Source organism: Pelodiscus sinensis, chromosome 6, assembly GCF_049634645.1.
Source record: "Pelodiscus sinensis isolate JC-2024 chromosome 6, ASM4963464v1, whole genome shotgun sequence".
Taxonomy (NCBI): Eukaryota; Metazoa; Chordata; order Testudines; family Trionychidae; genus Pelodiscus; species Pelodiscus sinensis.
In genome coordinates, this window is record NC_134716.1 from 3032123 (window position 1) to 3054711 (window position 22589).

Below are 22589 nucleotides of genomic sequence, written 5' to 3' on the forward strand. Positions count from 1 at the left end.
TGTTTTCTACTTCGCACTTCCTGCCAAGGAAACTGGCTGCAGCCAGGCTACCTCTTTGTGCCTCCTGTGGTGATTCCCTTTCTTCTTTGAGAACTGCTTGTTGTTTTCAACGTTATGCCCTTTTCTATCTTCTGTTTTTAACTAGTCTCTTTTGGTGTTTGTGGCCGTGTTTGCATTCATGTGGTCGCCTCTGTTTCTGTCTAGGTGAGTGGCTCATCCAAGCATAATTTGGATGTTAGGCATGTGTCCCCAAATGTTAAGTGCCTTGCTCCCTGGAGGGCATATCCTTCTTGTCAACCCTGAAACTCACTATTACGATGGTAGCCAGCCAGAGTGCATTTTGTCTGGGTTCCTCCTTGCAGTACAGCGAGCTAAATGAAGCATGTAATGTGGAATACAGGAGCTTGTCTTCTCGTGGTCATACTTGTTTATCGATGTTCTCAGTAGTAGAGGAATCGGGGAGAAGGAAACTCTGGAAGCTTCTGCACACTTGTAAAGCCATTATGCAACCAGGAGTAGGGTTCTGCTCAAGTGCCCCTGAGTTATAACTCTGTCATTCGTTGCCTCTCCTTCACTGTGGAGCTGAGATACTCAGACTGAAGCTTGGGAACTACAAGTGGCTTCTTTGTGTTTCCTGCGGCTCTTTGCAGCACGTGATATTAAAACACATTGATTTAATTAACCACCAGCCAGGGTGCCTATTCTATATTATTAACTGAGACGTAAAAGGAAAGGCTTTGTTGTAAAAGAAAGATGAGGCCTTATGGATACTGTTAGTTCTGGTTTAGAAAAATTAGAGATGGGTTTATTCAGACGGTTGCAAGTCAGCAGACTTACTGCTAATGTGTGGTGTATCAGTATTTCAGCAATGCAGCTGGGAGATTTTCCTACAAAGTTCTTTCTGACGGTTGGCTACCAAGAACCCAATACTCCTCTCATTCAACCTAAAGTTTTACTATGGACTTGGAGCAGGAACAATGTACCTGAGCAGCCAGAAGAACAATGCATGCACCCAGAAAAACCTGGCCTTAGAGAAGAGCTAAAGAATAATGTGCTGGCTTCTCATGGTTCCTAATGCACTGAAACCAAACAAGTGAAACTTTTGTCTTTCAGTAGTTAAACAGCCATTCAGAGCTAAGCAGCGAGGACTAGGCAACGTAACTTTTGTAACTGTCCTTGGACAATGCTGTGTTAATGTACAAATTAAAAAAAACCAAACTCATAATGGTTTTGACTCTCTGCAGCTCTTGGAGCAAAATGGAGGCTATGGAAACAACGCTGTGCCTAGAACTTCTCCGAGTTTGGTGCCACAGAGCTCCAAGCCCGCAGGACAGCTCAACAATATGTACAATGCAGGTATGTACAGTTACAGTCATTTCTGTAGATACCATCTGCATACAAAGTAGATATCTTAGTGGTGTGGGTGAACTGCAGGTTGGGGTTGGATTTTTAAATGAACATACGTCGTGGAAATGTTGACTTCTCTTGAATGATATTGCTAGTAAGTGTCTTTATAAAAACCATTTAGCATAAGTAAATTGTTATATTTAAATACACTTGTATAGTTCTTATGAAGGACTTCACATGTGTTGATTGATTCTTCAGAATAGACTTCATATTTATATGTAAAAAATGTACTCCTTACATTCTTCTCACATAAACAGAGAAGACTCAGTTTGCTAACGTGCAACAGAGGATGCCAAATGGCATTGTTGACCTGTGAAAGATGACAACTAGATGAGACAACTAGATGAAAATGACTTATCTGCACAATGAATATCAGTTTATAAAAATAATAGCAGCGAAGGAAAAAGCAACACTTACAAAAGTCATATAAAATTTGGAACATGCTATAAGCACATAAAATAGATTGGTAACGGATTGGAAATGGTGGGTTTTTTTCAAAATAAACTCAAATAGAAACCTCCACTTCAGAAATATATTATGTTGAGTACAGACAATTGCTTACTATACTTTGAATAACTGAAGATCAACTAATCTGTTAAGTGATCTTACTCAAAATACAGAGCCATCTTGTAATGCACAGAAGTTGCTCAAATTTGAATTCATATCCAGAGCAGGTGGATTGAGACATTTTTGAGAGAAGTGTCATCACATTGCATTACGTATTCCATGTTTTAAAAGATTGCAAATATTCTGCGTGTTTAATTTTATTGTAATTGGGTACTGAAACAAGTTTGGCTTTTGAAACTTTATCAAAGGGCAAAGTTAGGGGGCATGCAAAAACATCTTTGAGTTGGATTAGCTCAGATTATAAATGTCTGAATAGAAATACAGTCAGCTTTAAAACTTACATTACCTAATGCAATCATATCATATTAGCTTACTTTATTTTTAGATGTTTTCTGTTTCTCAAATTTTATGTATTCCATTTGAAATAAAGCAGATGGGGCTTGGTCATCATAATAAAGTAACATGTTTAAGATCAATTTGATTTGAAAATGACATACTCATCTCAAGTGAGTTTATAAGTTGGTTTAAATGTCTGTGTTTCAGAGAGTTGTTTAGTGAGTCACAAATATTTAAACATTTAATTTAGTAAAGAAAGCCAAATGAACTTTTTTAGTGAAATAAGGTGGGTGAGATGTAAAACCTTTGGATGGGGCCAGCTTCTGTTGGTGAAAGAGACAAGCTTTTGAGTTTACACGATTTTCAAGCTAACCACATATACCTTGTCTCTAATATCCTGCGACTCCCTTTTTTGTGTTCTGTATGTAGATCCTTGCTAACTGAAATAGCCGTTCCTGTACCATTTCACAGCTAAATATTACATTGATAACTTCTCGAGCATAAACGTTTCAGAGAACTTGATATATTTCACCTAAAGCGAAAGACTGGCAAAGTGTTAATAATTTGACTTCATGCACATTTTTCTCTTCCTTGATTTCAGTTACATTAATATTTGAATATATACTTTCACAAAAAGTATCTGAAGGGGAAACTTTTAAAATGAGGTACATTTATACTGCCAATAATATCACTCAGTAATACTGTCCATGCTTCATTCTCTGTGAGGTGACTTGCTTCCTAAGAGGATTTTGTTTTCAAATGCGTGTCTGGCCATCTGGCTCACGCAGGGTCAAAGAGCACTATTTCATGTATTCAGCAGTAATATTAGCAGATATTCTCCAGCAGCTGTTAACAGGAAATGTTAGTATTCCTGATGATACATGCAATTTTCCAAGGTAAAACCAGAAATGGCTGTAAAATGACTTAATGCCTTCAAGTAAGCTTAGCAGTGACATACTGCATATCAGGATGATGGCACCAAACGGAAAGGCAGCATGCTGCAATTTAAACAGTGAAATGACAGAAATGCATATAGCCAGGCACTTGGTAGTCTGTCTTTGCTTCATAAAGAGATGCAGAATGATTTGTTACCTGTTGTATAAATATAACACCTGTAAACTGTTTTGGTTTACCACCGTATCATGTGGGGTATATAGAAAAATGCTGTTCTGCTGTTTGTCCTGCAGAAGTTGAAAGCTTCATTCTGGGTCTGAGCATGACGACAAGGCTGATCCTATTTTTGTATGTTGAGAGTAGCTGGCAGTTGTTTGATTTTTGGCATGTAAAGAGCACAGTTGTATTACATTCCTTGCTTTGTTTGAAGTTGAAATTTTTAATTTGCATTTGAATTTTAGGCCTGACAGTTGCAGAGGTCGACCAGTCTTATGGAGGGTTCTTTGATATTCTCAGAGGTGGAACAGAGCGTTTTTTCACAAACATCAAGGATACGTCTTCTAAAGTTATTCAGTCTGTGGCCAAGTAAGTAGCAAGAACTTCTGTGGTGGTAGTTTCTAAACGGGAAGATCAGAAATTTCCTGTTGGAAAGTACAGAATGCATTCTAGGCAAGTCGCATGTAAGGTGGTGGGTTCCCTCCCCCCCCCCCCCCCCCCCCCCCCGGCAGTAGTGCCTAAATGGAAGCTTCTAAATCCATAGTTTAACTCTAGTCATCCATTTTTTAAAATTTTGGCCTGAAGTTTGTGCCTCTGTTCCCCGTCTGTAAGTAGGAATGTTTTCCTGCCTCACGGTGTAGCAAAGTGCGAGAGGCGCTGAGATAGTACAGTGAAGAGCGTATGAAGAATACTATTAGAATAAAAAAGTTTAATGTTCTGTGTACATGAGAGAGCAGTAGTAAAATGAACAAAGCCTATTGAGATTTTGCTTTGCTATTCACCTTTCAGAGGACACCATTAGGTGTCTTTGCCCCCAAAATAGTTTGTGTATGATTTGAAAATGAAGTTTAAATTAAAATAAATGTGCTAGGGATTTCTGTCCCAATCTACCCAAAACAATGTAATGCATAGGAATTTAAGTCTTTCCCCATCAGTTTCTCTTCATTGGGCCCAGTTAATTGAAAAATTGAATCAGGCCAGTCCTAAAAGAGATCCCTGCAGGTATCCTTCCTAGATAGCTATCCCAACTTGGCATGGAACATTGATGTAGATCTTGTTTTTCATAGTCTTTCCACAAGTTTTCAGCCCAGGCAAAAGTGTTGATATCCAAGCCATCAGATTTAACTTTCTTAGATTTTGCAGCAGTTCTCTCTCTACAGATTATCTAACATATTAAAGATGTTTTCATTAAGAAAACAGTCACCGGTATTCACTAGTTATAAAAGAATAAAACAAAATTAAAATTCAATTAATTCTTTTTTTCTCAGTCTTGTATTTAAACAGTGATTCTATTCTGTCTATGCTGATTAAGTCAATATAACCAAGCATATTTTCACTTGTGAGTTGCTTCATGGATGCTTAAAGTTTATAACTGCATAAGTATTCCGCTGTATATTGCATTTGCTCTCTATTAAATATGATGATGCATGTCATAGAGATGGTGGGTAAGGTAATATCTTTTACTGGACCAACATGTAATGGAATCATGGAAAAGACCTTTTCAGTCATCAGTGAATAATTTTGCATTATCTATAAGGTTGACAAAAAATGATTCTTATGCTATATATAATTCTAGGAAGCAAAAAGGCTTCTCAGATCTTTGGTAAATGCTGTGGTCTGAACAAAATTCTAAATGTGTCTTAGTTTCAATAACTACAAGTATGAAGTGATGGTCTAAATCCGTGGTATCCAACCAGTTTTGAAGCCACTATAGTGGCTACTGCTGTAACGAATTGGCCACATTATTCAAGTCAACTAGCCACGCTCAACTGGCCAAATAGCCACATGTGACTAGTGGCTAGCATGTGGGACACCATGGGTCTAAATGATTTAGAGCGTTTGGAAACCTTTTCTGATAGACCACCTACGTATTCTTTGCTCATTTTAATCCTATTGTAAGGAACCAGGGCAGTGTCAGTCTAGCCTAGTGGTCACAACTGGACTGAAGTCTGTCCATCAGAGAGAGTAGTTTTGGGGCAGCAGTTGGAGGAATCCCAAGAGCTAGGTTCTGTAAGCAAGGGTCAGGCTGGGATCAGAGAGCTGCCATGCTCCCTGGCTGTATGTTGGCATGGTTTCCTGGTCTCTTTTCAAACGTCTTTGGTTTTTTTAAGTCTCCATTTGAAAATCTAATCTAATTCCACAACAGGTACCTTCCTTTAAATATATTTGGCCTTACGATATTTGCATTACCCTGCAGTGCACAGCTGTCCTGCTTTAAACAGAGCTCTGATTGATGATATTCCCCAGGTAGAAAAATGATCTCCACGCTAGCTCATTACCAGAATAAACAATTGCTTCAGAAATTTCTAGTGGCGTTTGAATACATTTATTTTGATATCTTCACAAAGATGTGTCTTTTTATTTCAGTTATGCCAAGGGAGATCTGGATATATCGTACATCACTTCCAGAATTGCTGGTATGAGAGCTTCATCTTTCTTAATCCATTGTGTTTAACTCTGCTTTTGTAAAAGTTTTTAATGCCTCAAACATTGGTGCTGTTCTGTTTTCAGTGATGTCCTTTCCAGCAGAAGGTGTAGAATCTGCCATCAAAAATAACATAGAAGATGTGCGATTATTTTTAGACTCTAAACACCCTGGAAACTATGCTGTTTACAATCTATCTCCAAGAACATACAGGTCTTCAAGATTTCATAATAGGGTGTGTATGAGTTTTTCTTGCATATTGATTTTTTCCCTTAGTAGGTTTTTCACCACAGTAAATTGAGTTGACCGCCCACCACTTCTTGTTACATGCTAAAATTGTCCTTAATATTTAGGATGCCTAACTAAAATCACAAATGAGCGATTACAAAAGTGACTGGTCTAATGGCAATATTGCTGCTGCCATGCTTTTACCACCAATTCAGACTTGCTGATTGGAAGGATTTAGCTGCTTATTGGAATGGTGTTAGCTTGGCTAGAGAAACATGTAGGCACCCAGAACCTCCCTCTGTATAGTAAATGAGGTTCTGGAACAAACCTGTGTTCTGCCTGTTTATAGAGGCTTGATTCCCTCCCTGCCTTAGGAGCTATTTGTGAGCGCTTCACTACTGGGATTTCACCTCTTTCCCCCTCCCCTTTCCCCCCTTTCACCTTCTCTTCCTTATTCTTGATGTCCATGTGGACCCAGCCCATGAATGTTTCCCTAGCTCAGGTGAGCAATCTAGCCAGGCCTCCCTTCCTGATGCTTCCTGAAATGGCAGGTGCAGCATAGCTCAGCCTGCCTTTTTTTTTTATGAAATCTTTCCTGTCCTGCAGAACCTAGCAAGGGGAGGGGTGAGGACATAACCTACTCCATAACCGCATCTGGCCCGCCTGTGTCTTTGATCCAGCCCACATGGCCGTTGCCAGCATCGCTAGCGCATTGCCTGGGGGCTGGAGATGTATACGTCCTTTTAACTGCTTCTATTTAAAGGGCTCACACCTTTCCTGTGCCAGTCAGGCAATGCGTTGCCTGGCAGCCACGGCGGGAAGGCGTGAGTCCTTTAAATAGAAGCAGGTAAAAGGACTCACATGTCCTGGCTCCCTGGCAAACACGCTAGCGGCGCCTGGAGCTGTGAGCCCTTTCAGCTGCTTCTATTTAAAGGGCTCGTGCCTGCTGGGCGGCTGCCAGGCAGCAGGTTAGCAGCAGGGCCAGGAGCTGCGATCCCTGTTGTGTGAATTCTAAGCCTCCACCCCAGACAACTGTGGGGGAGGAGGCTAGCCCCCAGCACCCTCCCCTCTGCTCCAGGTCCCTCCCGTTGGCCAGAACTCCGGGAGCAAGGACCCCAGGCCATGCCAAGCAAAGTGCCGATTAGGGTAGGATGGCCCCTTCCACCTGAAGTCGTGCCTCTTTTGAGTCAGCCCACAACAGCTTTCTAAATTGGTGAAGTGCCTCTCCCCTCTTTCTTCAAAAATTATTGCCCACACCTGGGACCAAAGATACTAGCTAGGGAGTCCCTAAAGTATCAGTTGACACTTCCTTCTTTCATTCTTGTCTCTCAACAAACCTGTGACTGGTTCAACTGCCAAATCTCAGGTTGACACGCCTCCAAATGGAAACATGAGGATTGGAATTTAGATGCGGAGGATGAGCTGTTGGCTTAAAGCTGCCTGGAGAATGACTAAGCCTGGAAGACTGAGGGATCCTGAGGGCCTTAGCCTAACTGTACACCCCAGAAACAGTGCTAATATCAGGTTATGATCCATAATGCATTTGGGACAGAAGAACCCTGAAAGTAAGAGCTTACTCAGCAACATGCCTTCACCACTAAAAAGTTTTATGGAGTTCCTTGAAATGTAGCACTCTCCCTAAAAAAACCTGACCTTATCCAGATTTTCCAAGTCAGATCATATTTGCAATTTATGGAAATTCCGTTCCCTGGACAGAAAACTCAAGTCTTCCCATAAGCTGTCCGGTTCCTTAGACCCATTTAAAGTGTCTGTCGCCCAAGCAGTTAGATCCTGGCATGGGTGAAGACACAGTGGAAAATGGCAGATCCAAAGCCTTCGGTGGCCTGAAGTTTCAGTCCTTGTTGTTCACATATCGTGTCGGTGACTTGGTCCTTGCTTGTTCCATTGTGGTCAGAAGGTGACTGTGGGTCTGAACTTGTCAATGCTGTTGTCAAACCAATCCTGATTTGGCTCCCATCAAGGGCCAGAGGTATGTGGGGACAAATGCAAGGTTTCCTTCCCACACCTTAAATGTATCCTACACAGTAAGTTCTCTGTGTCACTGGAATCAGGAAGCTTTCCTTTTTCATATTTATTGAGCCTTACACACCAGGCTGCTGATGTCTCTGGACGTTACTAATGTAGGACACCCAAAGATCGTTTCTACACTTTAGAGTATAGCAACCATATGAGAAGCTAACAACATTCAAGAGATAAAGGCTCCCCTTTGAGATTCATTGTGGTGTTAAGGTCACAGAGGAATACAAGTTCACAACTTCAATACTTTGCTTGCTAGGCATTGCAAAGTGGATGCTTCCTCCTCTGGGGATACACTCAGCCTGGCAGGCAGCTAATTCTCAAACTCATTCTTAAGCTCTTGCTCCTGTCCTTATCCACCAATACAAAACTGTCTCTGAATTTTCTTGCCTTTTGTGTTGTTACGGTTGAAGTTAATGCTAGTTTTGGAATCTTCGCTTGGCTTGTTTTGAACCCCATTCTAATATAATAGCTTTTAGGTGCCCAGAACCTGTCTATGTCAGCAAAATTCTCTTCTGCTAACTTTTCCTGACCTGTGTTCGGGGTCTGAGTATTTTGAAGAGCAAATGTTCAGGCTTTGTCTGGAGCTCAGGGTCTGAGACCCCCTGATCTGGGTGGTCTCAGAGCCTACGGTCCAACCCGAGCTCAAACGTGTGAACTACAGTTTTATAGTCCCACAGCCCAAGCCAGCTGACGCAGGCTCCGACACAAGATGCGGTGGGGGGGTTTATTGTAGCGTAGGCTTAACCCCAGTACTTAAACAGACTCTTTGCCACTTGTCCCACCAGTCTGGGCAAGAAAATGTGCTATGATGAAGCAAAGTTTAATCCACTTCGTGAAAGTCTCATCAAGCTGTCACTGAGCGCACACAGTGATCTGAAATAAAATTACTTGAAATGGTTCCCCTGAACCGAACAAAGCATCTGACCATATTTTGCCCCATTTTGTGATAAGCCTGTTCTAAAATATAGTTAGACTATTCTTTACCTATGGAAGTTGGTGCATAACTTGTTGTAACTTGGAAAAAACCCTTTCAACAACTTCTCAGTTCAATTTTTTTTAATTGGGCAGAGACCAAGCATGAGAAACTTGATCTATAAAGTAAATGTTTCAGACTGTTGTGAGCTTATGATTATCAGTTGGAATGGAAGCTGTTTTGCATCATTATCTAATAGTGGCTCTTAGTTCTTAATGTTGTAGCTATTTATTTGTATTTCTGTAGTATCTAGTGACCACTCTCAGGATAGAAGATCTTTTGGGCTGAACATTGTAAAGATCGTATTGTTTAAGTGAGATCTTATGTGAGACTGCTTCTGTTGAATTTGTTCTTGGATGTAATATTTGCAAATAGAACTGCCTATGCGTTGGTGTTACAGCTTGTGTAAGTGGTGTTGCAGTCATTTTTATTTTCTTACCCCATTCCTCAACCCAGGTTTCTGAATGTGGTTGGCCAGCAAGACGTTCACCAAATCTTCAAAACCTTTTCAGCATTTGCAAGAACATGCATTTATGGCTAAAGCAAGATCACAAAAAAGTTTGCATTGTGCACTGCCTTGTAAGTAGTAGGTACACTTGAAATTTTTCATCTAGTCCAGCTTTAGGTGTCAGTGGGTATCAATCAGTTCTTCTCGATCAATAACATTATTTTTACTGTCCAGAGGCAATTCTGTAGTGGTCTGTGTTTTTTTTAAAGAAAAGGAGTCTCTGTGGTAAAATAGTGTAATATACTACCTTTTTGCTTCCTGGGCATGTATCGGGGAAAAAAATAATTTACAAGAGGGAGAAAGGTAAAGTTGTGTGAATTAAGTTCTGCTTTCATCCTTTCCTGAAAATGTTGTTGCCTGCTGCCTCTGCAGTTTTGTCTGTGGCATTATTTACATACCAAGTGATGTACGTTTCCCTCCCCCCCCCCCACACCCTTGCATCCATTTGTAATCAGTTTCTATCTTCAGTATAAGTTACATTTGCATTGTTACAGATTTTGACCCAGAGAGTTCCATGAAAATTGCCTCTGCTTGCTGCAATTACATATAGCCTTATTTTCTATAATGTAGAATTCATCTTGAAATATCCTAAAACAGTATTTCAGCCGCGTATAGGTAGCCATCTCTGATACCAAACATGAAAATAACGAAAACTGCATAGCAATGGTACACAATAGTTGAAGGCAAGAAGTGAGCTCTGTGTGTATCTATAAACATTCTCTAGCAGAAACCACTATACTGCATATGCTTAATGAGAGAATATACACATGACAGATCTTAATCTTATTGCTTACTGAAGGAAGATGTTCATGTGTGTTAATGATGAGAGCCCAGTTTTAAGAACCTACCAAGAACAGAATAGGAGCACTGTCTCTAGCCAGAGCTAAAGGAAGAATTTTTAAACTGTTTACCTAAGCTGGGACTTTGCCAGAACAACTTTTGTAGACCATTTCCTTCAAGAAAAAAATATGAAAATGTTTAATGGTCATGTGTTTAGGAATTCAGTTTTCATCTAAGGTGGTACATCCACTACTGTAGTGCCTCTAAATATCATGTTAGGGGCACTATTTCAATCCTGACTCAGGAGTGGTATCTCTTGAGGTAACACCACACCTTGCGATAGTTGGTGGAGGTCTCCTTCTTCAGTTAATGTACATAATTGTGCCTTGTTTGAGTTGTGACATTGATGAAAGCTTGAGTGAGGTATGGCTGTAGGCCAGGCACTCCATACAATACTGACATAAATTCTTCTACTTGACTAGAAATGAGCAGTACCTGCTATCTGCAGCTCTCTTAGAAGTTCCTCTGTTTAGAAACCAGGAAGACAAAAGACATTGCTGACCTGGTGGCTTGAATTAGAAGATGTACTACATGGTCCTGAAATGTCTTTTATGCAAAGAATTAGATTGGGTCTAAATGCTGTTCATAGTTCTGTTGCTGTTTCCCTGTAGAGGTGTAACAGCAGCAAGGAGCTGGAAAAACAAAATTAAGGATTGCCTTTTCCCACTTATATTTGTGCAAGGGCCGTGATGCTGTTTTGCATAATGTATGCCCTGCTACTTGAGAAGTAATTAGTCTTTATGTGGAGACCTCAAGTAAAGCTTTCTACCCTGCTTAAACAACATTGAACCGTCGGCTTTCTGGATTGAGGGGGACTATGAGATCTCTAGTAACACGTCCAAAGACCCTAACTTTCCTGTAAAGCTGGTGCAGAAGCTGCCATAACAGTAAGGTTTTACTGCTGTTTTAACCCACAACAGTAAAGATTTATTAAACCGTGGTTCAAAAACCAGACATTCTCAGCCTAAATTACGGTCTAGTTCATAACTTGAAATAAAGGATATGAATGTCTTAACATTTTAAATTAGATTTAATAACTAGGTCACAATTTTTTATAGGATGGAAGAGCAGCATCTGCTGTTGTAGTTTGCTCTTTTTTATGTTTTTGCCGTCTCTTCACTACTGCGGAGGCTGCGGTTTACATGTTCAGTATGAAACGCTGTCCACCTGGCATTTGGCCTTCTCATAAAAGGTACAGTACCCATCTCTTCTCAAAGCGTTGTTGAGGCAAATCCGCATATAAACAGGCACTGTAAAAACTAATTATCACATGGATTTGTAGGATGAAGGAGTTGATATAGGAACTAGCCAGGTGGGAAGATAAAATAAAAGTATTAACCAAAGGAGTCACCCATAGAGGTGGGTGAATTTTTGAAGTCAGCAATATTTTTTAATCTCTTACTCAGTAACTAGGATCACCTGTATAAACCAACATGATGCGAGCTGAAGTTGTAGAATTCTAGTGAAAATGGTCCTAAAAATTTCTCTGCAAAGCAAAGAATAATCTGTGTTCTCCAAAGTGGAAGAGACAAAAAATGCAGCTTGCTTGTTTGGGTGTAAGTTCCAGCTGTCTGAACTCTCTTCCATCTTAGAGTCCAAATGATAACAAGTACTTATTTGCAGTCAATAAATTGCATATTTAAGAGAATATAGTCTATTATACAAAGAGTAAAAGTGTATATCTTTTTAGTCTATTGTATCATCTCTCTTGGCAACTGTAGATTAACTTGAGTTTTTCAAAAATAACAGGGTGTCCTATGGCATCTTAAAGACTAACAGATTTACTTGGGCATAAGGTTTCATGGGTAAAACCCACTTGATCAAATGCATTGGAGTGGAAGTTAGAGGCAGGGAAGTGAGTGTGTTTATATAGAGAAAGCTTTGTCATCCGCCACTCAGAGAGAACGGTGATTGCTAGTTAATGGATGCGCCACATAACACAGAATCCATGTGCTTCCGTTCACCATTTGTACAATAAGGACATGAACACTTCCCAGAGGTGTGGACAGAGAAATGGTGTAAAGATTGAGGCACTCAACTAGTGTGCTGATGGGGTCCATAGAGGTATCTAAATTAGAGCAGTATGGGAATTTGTGCATAGATACAACTGTATTAACTCTCTGCTGACCATGGGCGAAGTGTTTTTAGACACACATTTTAGAACATCTTTTCCTTTGCTCTTTTGTGTTTCTTTCCACGCAAGGTTAGATAAAATGAAGCTTATGACTCCTAATGCGCTGTTAAATGCACTCCCTTGTGCTTGTAAATTACAAGCGTCATGCAGCACTATTGAAAAGAGTATTTATAATGACAAGGCAACTTGTGAATCATGCATTTCTAGGCTGTCTCTTTTCTGAACGAATCCCGTTTATTTTGACAGGTACATCGAGTACATGTGTGACATGATGGCGGAAGAGCCCATTATTCCTCACAGCAAGCCAATCCTGATCAAATCCATTATCATGACACCAGTTCCTCTGTTCAGCAAGCTGCGTAACGGCTGCCGGCCTTTTTGTGAAGTGTACGTTGGGGACGAAAGAGTGACCACTACCTCACAGGAATATGACAAAATGAAGTAAGTGCAGCTTGTTACTTGTTTCCTAAATTATAAGTTTTAACTTTCTCTCTTCTCTCCCCCCCCCGCCCCGCCCCCGAACGGATTTAATATTAAAAGCAGACCAGTGTAGTGAATACACCTTTCACAGAAACTCAGCACTGAAAAGGAGGATAGGTGTAGTCTGCCTTTACTTTGGGGGTTGTTGAGGGCAGACATGGAGATATGCTACCCAACTTCTGGCTGTAAGCCCTAATTCCATCCACAGTCTCAGAGCAGTGGACAGTTAGTATTCAGGCTTGCATTTAAACCAGTATTATGTGTTCTGGGGGCGCTTGATTAGAACCCACTGTAAGGTTGTGCCTAGTGAAATTCTGCTTACCATTTTAAAACTTGGCTATTTAAAATGAAAGGCTCGGGAACTCACAGCAGAGATCAGCAACTTGTTCTCAGCTCAGGGAATAAAAGCAGCACCTGTACTAGGGAAAGACTGTATTGAGATGGGAACAACTCCCATTTGATTTAAGGTGCTTGTGCTTTATCCTACCTGGTCTTTTCATTGGAAGACTCTCACGAATTATTTTCCTTAATCCAACTGGATTTGGATTGTTACACAGCAGCAGTTCCTGTCATCTCTTCCAGGAGCAGACTGAGCTGAGCAGGAAGGTATAATTTTGTGCCAGTGGTGTAGGTTATGCTTCTGGGAGAGTTTGGGACCTAGGCAGGAAGAGACTTGGTACCAGCAGCGTACTGTTGGAATCGTCTCTCATATGCCAAGCTCTGGTGGTAAGGAGGAGTGGGGAAAGATTCCAATGACATTTGAAAGTCAAGCCTGCATCGAGGAGTTAAAAATAATGGGGAAAATTGGGTTGCACCTTCTAAACACACTGGGTTAGGAGAGCTTCCCAGAGAGATGAAATGGACAGGTGGTAGAAGATGACCTCTAAGTGATGGTCTTTCAGGAACCCAGCATGTGCGGGTGCATCTGTGCTACCAGCATGATGGCCTTGTCAGTGTGTCCCTGATTCCCTCACATGCCTGCTCATAAGTCACCCGGAGCTCTCTGCAACTATGAAATCGATCCCACCATGGGGCACAGCCAGATACTGTCCTGCAGAGAAGGGCATTGCGTGAAACAGATGTGGGTGGTAATGTCCCAAATTGCGCAACAAAGAAAGCAATAGGAATGGGCGTTAGGAAAATCAGTGTCTCGCTGCTGTGATACATGCAGGCATATGGCAATGGATTTTATGGTGAGCTCAGTAGTGTGGTAACAAGCAATCTGATTCTTTGCCACTGTGCAACACAGGAGGCTGATCTAGATGGACCCTAGTCTCCTGAGGGAGATTGGCAATTATAAGTTCCCATAAAATACTCTAAAATTGTTGGATACTTCAGAAAGTAAGCCCTAGTTCCATGGGCTGAGGTGGGGGTGGAAAGAAAGAGGTGGAATCTCTAGGTTGCATACAGAGATCTGGAATAACCAGACAGAATAGGTGTTTAAAAAAATAACCTTAATTTCCAAGTAGACATTTCTCTTGAAACATTATGAGATGTGCTTTTTCTTCAGGGACTTCAAAATTGAGGATGGCAAAGCTGTAATCCCATTGGGCGTAACAGTGCAAGGGGATGTTCTCATTGTGATCTATCACGCCAGGTCAACATTAGGAGGCAGACTCCAAGCCAAGGTAATGATTCGCTTAATGGTGCATTTGCAGGGCTCATTCTTTGCAATACAGGGCAATCCCCAGGGTCCCTTTCATGGCTACTGTGTTCTGCAGTATAATGGCTGCTTGATGTAAATGGTCGCATTGTTGCCCTTCTGTGCTTTTATGTTCCTTTGTGGAAAGAGTTTGCAGTTTTCAAGCGGCTAGGAGCTTCCCTTGCATTCCTGTCACAATGGGCAGCCTTTGGGCAGCATTGTGACAGGTGGACAGTTGGCTCCTCTTTTTGCAGCAGTTTCTGGCAAGCCAGCATTTTCACAGCTGGTAATGATCCCCCATGTCTGGGACCTTAAAGTGCGTGCCCCTTGCTCCTCTGCGGTTCTGCTGAAAGTTTATTTAAAATTGACAAAAACTAAAACTTTCTGTTTTAGGCAGGAGTCGTCATTTGTTAATTATATTTCCCACCAAAAGGAATTTTGAGTACACTGTCATGACTGGAAGTCAAACTGCAGTGTGACAATCAATTACCAAGGGTAAATCACCAAAACAGAATCTTAAACAGCGACCTTCTTGGCTGTCAGTTGGCTAATTGAGACGCTGATTACAGTGCTGTATCATGTTTGAAACCCATTGCTGCTGTCATGCCTCTAAATTATGGAATGAACTTGTTCTGTGAGACAGCACCAGATGGAACCTGTACAGACTATCCGAGGTCTCACGGGAACAGAGACTACCTCCCTTGGCCATTTTGGGGAGAGCGCATTTTAATTATAAAATATCGCTCTTGGACTCTTCAGAATTCAGATCACATAATAAGTGATTAACTAGCTAGAGTTGACACTCGTTTTCCTAAGATGTGGAATGAAGCCACTTGAACTATGATTGTCACAGCGTGTGGGCCTAAAATTAACATCCAACACATACGTTTATGAAAAATTAAGCCACTTATGTTCCTAAGTGCCACGCACAGAGTAGCTCCCCTTGAAGTCAGCATGTTTTATGGAGGCTCAGCATGCCTAAAAATGGCGATAATCCCCTACTCCCCCTTCAGCATCCTTTTTTGCTGCCTTGCTTCACTTCACTCATGAAGTGCCCCGCATCTGACAGCTGCGCAAACTAGAGAACATGTATCCCAGCACATTTAACACTCACAGGTTGCCTCCTCTCCTTTCTTCACCACAAGGGAGCTGGACTATCAAACACCTGGCCACAATCATGCTGGGGCACCCTAATAATACACCTCTGTGCTAACTTACATGATAGTGACGGTTTTTTTAGATTCAGAACACAGAAACAACAACCAGAATAGGTATTTGAGCCAATAGTACAGTGGGATTTTAGGAGCTGCCATCTGGTACTGATTAGGAGGCCCATCTATCCCAGTGCCCAGCGTCCATCTGTGGCTTGGTTCAGTGCATAGTCTCGTTTGCCGTCCTTCACTAGGCAGGAGACATTGGAGGATTTTTGCTTGATGATTCTTCTTTCAGTTGAAAAAGCTAACATATTCCAGACTCTATAAAAGGCAGCCTTGCAGATGAAGTCTCTCATGACCCAAACTATTGAAAAGTTCTAGCTTTTCTTACTTGGGTGTAGCCATAGTGAAGTCTGGACATATGTGAAAAATTGAAGTGTGTATACATTTCAGGATTATTTACCTACAGAACTGAAAGCATTATTAACATACAACTTCTGGAAACTGTATTTTAACATGCAAATGCAATGGGCCAAAGCAAATGCAAATACTTTCAGTGCTGGTAGAAGTTAGCCTGTCCCTTTTTTTCCACTATTCTATTTCTCTACTAAACCCGCTTCACTTAGTCTGAGAAATTCCTCCTTCAGATTTCCAAGGTTTGCTTTGTTTCCATGGGAGCCTTGTCTCAGTGATTCTGTGACTACCGTGGAGGCCAAGCTTAGCTGTGCCTCTTTGAGGCACTTGGCAAAAATGGTCTGCTGCTGGGAGAAATCCAAGCTAGTTGGTACACTAAATGACAGCCTTCCATGAGACCGGTTTAGAGAAGAAGATAGTCCATGGCTGGACTGACTCTTACTCATCAAAGCTGAGCCACAGCAAGTTTGGATATCCAGTCTCCAAAGTCTCAGGGTCTAACTGATGATGGCCATGTATGGAGTCAGGAAGGCATTTCCCCCCAGATGAGAATGGCAGAGAGCCTGGAGGTTTTTCACCTTCTTTTACAGCATGGGTCACTTGTTAGCATGAACTAGATTCAATGGTGGCATTAGCTTTGGGCTGAAATGAATGAAAGGGAGTATTGCTCTGTGTGCATTTTGGCAAACTCTCTTCCAGGACTGATGTAGCTTGGTTTTATTCACACACGTACTTAATGTGAAAATATTAATGTTGGCAGAAGGAAAAATTATCTTGTCATTCAGCAGCAGGAAGAATTGGATAAGTTAGATGGTTATTATTAATTGGTTTAAAGAACCCCTATTATACAGGCCAGTATATTACACTGGAAACAGACAGAAGTCCTTACCTGCAAATGACATCCTGAGATGCTGACACACTTCTACTTGATTCATACATCTTGTTCTGTTTCAGATGCTCTAGCAGTGCTATAGGTGGATCCTGTAAGTATTAGTTAATCTGAAAAAGCTGCTGACAGGCCAGAATTTTATCCTGCAGAATTGTGTCTTGTCTTTACAGGCAGGTTAGGGGTTATGGCCAGAACAAGGGGAGAACCCACACCACCTCTTCCTCTTCCAAAGTTCTCCCAAGCTCTCTCCTGGTGCTCCAGCTGGGATTGGGTGCAAAGGCTTACTCTGTCAGCCTGCTGAGTGTCGGAGCGGGGGCTTGCCCTGAACTGCCCTCCCAGCACTCATTCTGGGGATCAAAGCATGCAGAGAGAGAGAGAGGGGGGCTTTTCCTGCTCTCTGGCAGGAGTGTTAGGCAGAGCTGGTCAGGGTTTGGGAACACTGAGTTGTCCAAGGTACCCAATTATGGGCCCTGTCTGCCCAATGGCTAATCCGCTACTGCTTGTCTTGAGTTGGAAAATGCTGAGGTAGCTTTTGAAGAAGCTTTTCCCAACATGTACAGGTGTGTGTGAGATTAGAAACAGGTGCCTTGTCTCTGATGGTCTTTCTACCAAGACCCTGCCAACTTACCTGAAAAATAGAGACGTCCAAATTCTGCCATTCCAAGAGAAATGCTGCGTGGAGCTACTGAACTGAAAGAGAATACCTTTATTAATATCAAAATTCCTGTCCACCAAAAGGAAAGTCGGATAGTCCTATTTTGTTACACAGGATTTTGCAGTTACCGTTTTCTCTTCCCCGTAGATGGCTTCAATGAAGATGTTCCAAATTCAGTTCCACACAGGTTTTGTGCCCCGGAATGCCACCACAGTGAAATTTGCTAAGTATGAATATTTTGCTGAGCATTGTTTGCGCAAACTTTTTCAAATGTATTTTACTTTCCAGATCACCTGTTTTATTAATGTGGGAAATGGATAGCTTTCATTGTCAACAAAATAATTTCTGGCTTTTGATTGGCTACGCTTCCTTTGATTGAGCATCTCTTGATGCACACCTTTAAGATTAAAGTAGAGAAAGAGTTAAAAAAATCCAGTTGGTTTTAAGCTTTGCACACCAATTCCATAGCCATGCTAGTCACTTACCTGGCTGCAGTCCAAAATGATGAGTCAGTGAGCTGACTGAATATTTGCCTTGCAAGTTAATTGATGTGTGATTTTATTACATCAACATATTACAGGTATGATCTGGATGCTTGTGACATTCAAGAGAAATACCCTGACTTGTTTCAAGTGAATCTAGAAGTGGAGGTGGAGCCCAGAGACAGACCCAGTAGTGAGCGAGCACCGTGGGATAACTTGAACCTCAAGGGACTGAATCCCAAGATCCTTTTTTCCAGTCGGGAGGAACAACAAGAAATTCTATCAAAATTTGGTAAAGCTTAATTTTGGAACCATTAGAAACTTGAGCCTTTTAAAGCATCCTTTTAAAGCATCATTTTGTTGAGTTTTCAGACATAAATTTAACTGACCATTAGAAGGGACACTTATTTTTTTTGTGAATAGCCATGCAATATCCTTGCCTGTTGCAAAGGAATCAGAGTTTTCTCCTAATACCACATTGTAATGAGCCCAGTCTTTTAGACACTGCTTTCATCTTTTCCTAAAGCTCTAGAGGCCCTATTTGGAGTGACACATCAAACATAAATACCTGGCGGTAGAGCCCTTTGCCTCCAAAACCTGAGGAGAATTCCCTCCGCTTTTGCCAATTAGCCGAGCTTACGCTTTCATCAGTGCAGTTCAAAGTGTTCCCGCATTCTCCAGAAGTGGCTTTTCATACTCATTGTTCAAAATGTTGTTGTTGTTGTTAATAATATTTGTGCATAGCCAGTAGCATTATGGCTTAGCTGTGTTCAAGTTTGTCCCTGCATTAGTGTATCTCCATTGTTCCAGAAGGGATCTCGTTTTAAATGTTGCTTCTTGTCCTGTTTATTCAATGTCCACATTCTGGATATAATTGACTAACTTTAGCCAGCATTGTCATACATAGTGGGGGGGGGTTTCTTGGTCTTGTTAGTTTTCATGTCTTATTTCTTCATCCTTTCTTTAAGGTTCTCTACCATGGCTGTATTTAGAGACTAAGCAAGACCTCAATAACTGCCTTTCTGCTCATTTATCTTTTAAATTTGACTGCATTTGATTTTTTCCTCCTTTCCTCTACCCCCATACTTTTCTCTTGATTCAGCATAGTCACTTCTCCCCTTTTCATATGTTTTTAGAATTCTGTTTCTGCCAGGCTTGCATTGTGATTAACCCTTGTCATTCTTTCCTGAATATAATCTCCCTTTTATAGCATGTTCTAGTTAGGACATTCAAATAAACCATATTGTGAACTACATTTTTTGATTTACATTAATCTACACTTTAAGTAAGTTCTGTGAGTTTCATTAAGCCTGTTCTTTTTGGATATTGTTTTGTGGAGGAAGAGAAACTGAGGGATCCTTCTGTGTCCTGTATTTTGAAACGGCTGAAATTTGCTCACAGCCCTTGTATCCATTATGTTCTATTTTGTGATATCTTCAGAGTGTTATTGGTATGCAGCAAAGGGCTAGAAATTGAAACTGACTTGAATATAGTCACATCAGTTTAAATATAGGACACACAACTCTTCTAGAATTTAAAGTCTGATAATTTAATATAATTTCATTGCTGTTGTATGAGGCTGAAACTAGGGCTCCTGCTCCATCCTAAATTCACAGCTGTAGGGACTTTTTCCTACAGACAGCCTATCAGGTTGCTCCTGAATGGCAACCAAGAGTCATTTCCTGACTCGTATGTTTTTTTTAGTCCCTTACTATGTATTGCAGATTAGGATTGACACAATCTGAGTTCATGTTAGTTGTGCGTATCTCTGAGGTTTTTGGCTTGAAATTCCATTGACAGGTAAACCCGAGCTGCCTAGGCAACCAGGGTCAACAGCGCAGTATGAAGCAGAAGAGTCCAAATCAGAGCAGTCTCCCGAAAGCATACCTACTGAGCCGGAGTCTCCTCACAGCATCAACACGGATGTGAATAACTTCTTCCGGACTCTGGATTGGGAAGGTAGGTGAAGTTAGAAATTGTTTACTAAAAGGACTTGTGCAGTGCATCAGCAGTCTCTCCCAGTACTGTGAGTACATCAATTGCTGTGATGCCAGTGGTGGATTATTGACTTCGATCATATCTCCGGGCCGGCTTTACTTCTGGAGCGATAATAGTTGCACCTGTTAAGCAGTGGAGGAATATGCTACTCAGTTGCATTTCTAGTCCGTGTGCTCCTGGCAGTCAGAGCCATTCTTCTCCCTGGGCCTTGTTTATGGGGAGAGGAGCATGTGCCATGGATGGAAGAAGATCGGGGCGGGGGGGGGGGGGGGGGGAGGAGAGGAGAGAGAAGAGGAGAATTTGTAGCTAGGGCTCATTAGCAGCAATCCTTCCTCTAGTGGCTGGAGGATAAAGCTGCAGGAAAAGAAGCTCATCTCTCTCTCCTTCCCCCCCCCCCCCCCATCACCCTCCATCTCCACACATTTTCTGAGCAGGACAAGCCGGAGGCTATTCATTCACCTTTCATTACCCCTCAACCCTTTTTTACAAGGAACTTGTTCAGTTCAGAGCCTGGCCCCTGAACCTGGTTTGTCCTGCTTGAGCAGACAAATCTGGTTAACCTGAAGGGGTTCTAAAAGGGTTAATCTGTTTTCGTTCCTTCAATAGAAGGAAAAGCCCCAGAGGCTGGGGCAGAGGACCGCTTGGCCAGAGAGCACCATCCCGGCCTGTGTGATGACAGGGGTGAAAGTGAGCCGTCAGATGAAGAATTGGTTGCGTTCCCTAGTGAAGGTAGAACAGAGATGGCTGAAGAAAAAGAAAAATTCACTCCTCCAGAAGAAGATGCAGATTTATTTTTTGAAGCCGATTTTGAAACTCCCTCTGCCCAACCACAAGAACCTAACTTGGAAGACCATGTCGATTTACTGGGACTAGACTCTGATGTGCCGTCAGAGCAGAACCAACCTGCCTCAGAGATGAAGAGTTCATCTAGCAATGCAGACTTGCTGAACAATTTATTTGTGGATAGCACGTCCAAGATTTCAGAAGAGTCAACTGGGGACCTCCTAGGTGAAGGAACTGACTTCTTTTTCAGCAGTCAACCTCCGCCTTCAGCCAGTAACCAGAGCACGTCTCCACCCACAACACTGTCTTCTGCTGGTATGTAACTCGGTTCTGTTTTGGAATTGTGAGCCGGTATGAACGCAATGTGGCAATATTATTAGCTGCTTTACTATTTTTCTCTTTGTTTACTGTGTTAGTACCATGTGTTGCTCTATCCCAGAAAGATGTTGCTGTCTGTCATCAGAACCTTCGAAAGGAACACACAATGCTTTTTACTTACTTTTGTCATACTTCTTATGACCGAATCGTTGCTTCATATCATTTAGCAGCGTTTCACATTGTTCAAGTTTACAGTAAGGAACTGTTGTCTTCATTGGAAAAGCCACCTTGATTCAAAATATGATGTTGGCAGTGTTGTGTGTTTCCGTTTTCATGACTTTATGGTATAACTTCTACTGAGACTTACACACATTTATCTCACTTTGTTTAAGAATAATATTCATGGAAAAGCAAAACCTTGCTCTCCTACATGCAGAAGTGTTTGTTTTATGTTCCTCTCTGGATCCAAGATGAGGAAGGCTGATAACCCATTTCTCCCTTAAGCTTTCAAAGGATTGATAGCAAGTTGGCATGAAAGGCAGCTTAGTCCTTGCTATCCGAGTCCTGCACTTATATACAGTCATCATTTATCCCTGTCACAAGACAAGAGGTCCAGGAAGTGTTACTGACACATCATTAAAGAACTACTCGATGTTACTAATCTCATGCTTTGACAGTGTGCGAACAGGACTAGGCTAGTGCTAGGTCTTGATTCTCATGTAATACAGCGCCCGAAGCTGCATAAGACTAAAGTGCAGGAGCCCATGCAACTGCCTGATGTTTGGAATGCAAATTATTTTGATGTATGTAATAGGAGTCCTGCTTTCCTTTATTAAGGAAATAAAGATCCATCTGCTTATTCCTGATGTAGAACTAGTATTTGTTCTAATGAAGATTTCTTTCAAGTTTAATGCAGCATTAAATGGTGGTTCAACCTAATTTTTTGTCAGTTTCCTCACTGTAAATGTTATTCTAAAAAATCCACGCTGGGTATATTGAAATGCCTTTAGTTATACCTCCCCGACGCTAGGGCAGTTCTGTTGCGGTTTTGCTAGTTTAATGGCCCATTGTGCTTACAATTTGTTAGCTGGGGCTCTGGGATTCCTGTCTTGTCAGTGACTTCTTTTTAGATCCCTCAATTAATACGAATTTTCTGATATGCGTGGGCTGATCTGAAATGAATGACACGAGATTGGGGGAACGGCT

General features: G+C 41.5%; 1 protein-coding gene across 5 annotated transcripts in view; it reads left to right on the plus strand.

The window, feature by feature from the left end:
• GAK (cyclin G associated kinase) overlaps positions 1 to 22589 on the plus strand; it is a 72899-nt gene that overhangs the window by 27090 nt on the left and 23220 nt on the right. For 4 of the 5 annotated variants that reach the window (XM_075931303.1, XM_075931308.1, XM_075931304.1 and 1 more), the window contains exons 10-21: positions 1245 to 1356; positions 3666 to 3789; positions 5788 to 5837; positions 5932 to 6080; positions 9543 to 9665; positions 11493 to 11626; positions 12815 to 13009; positions 14559 to 14676; positions 17950 to 18029; positions 18383 to 18576; positions 20085 to 20243; positions 20889 to 21380. In XM_075931303.1, coding sequence (XP_075787418.1) covers positions 1245 to 1356; positions 3666 to 3789; positions 5788 to 5837; positions 5932 to 6080; positions 9543 to 9665; positions 11493 to 11626; positions 12815 to 13009; positions 14559 to 14676; positions 17950 to 18029; positions 18383 to 18576; positions 20085 to 20243; positions 20889 to 21380 — 1930 coding nt within the window. The remainder of the gene's footprint in view (positions 1 to 1244; positions 1357 to 3665; positions 3790 to 5787; positions 5838 to 5931; positions 6081 to 9542; positions 9666 to 11492; positions 11627 to 12814; positions 13010 to 14558; positions 14677 to 17949; positions 18030 to 18382; positions 18577 to 20084; positions 20244 to 20888; positions 21381 to 22589) is intronic. The other variant, XM_075931306.1, reaches the window with a different exon arrangement.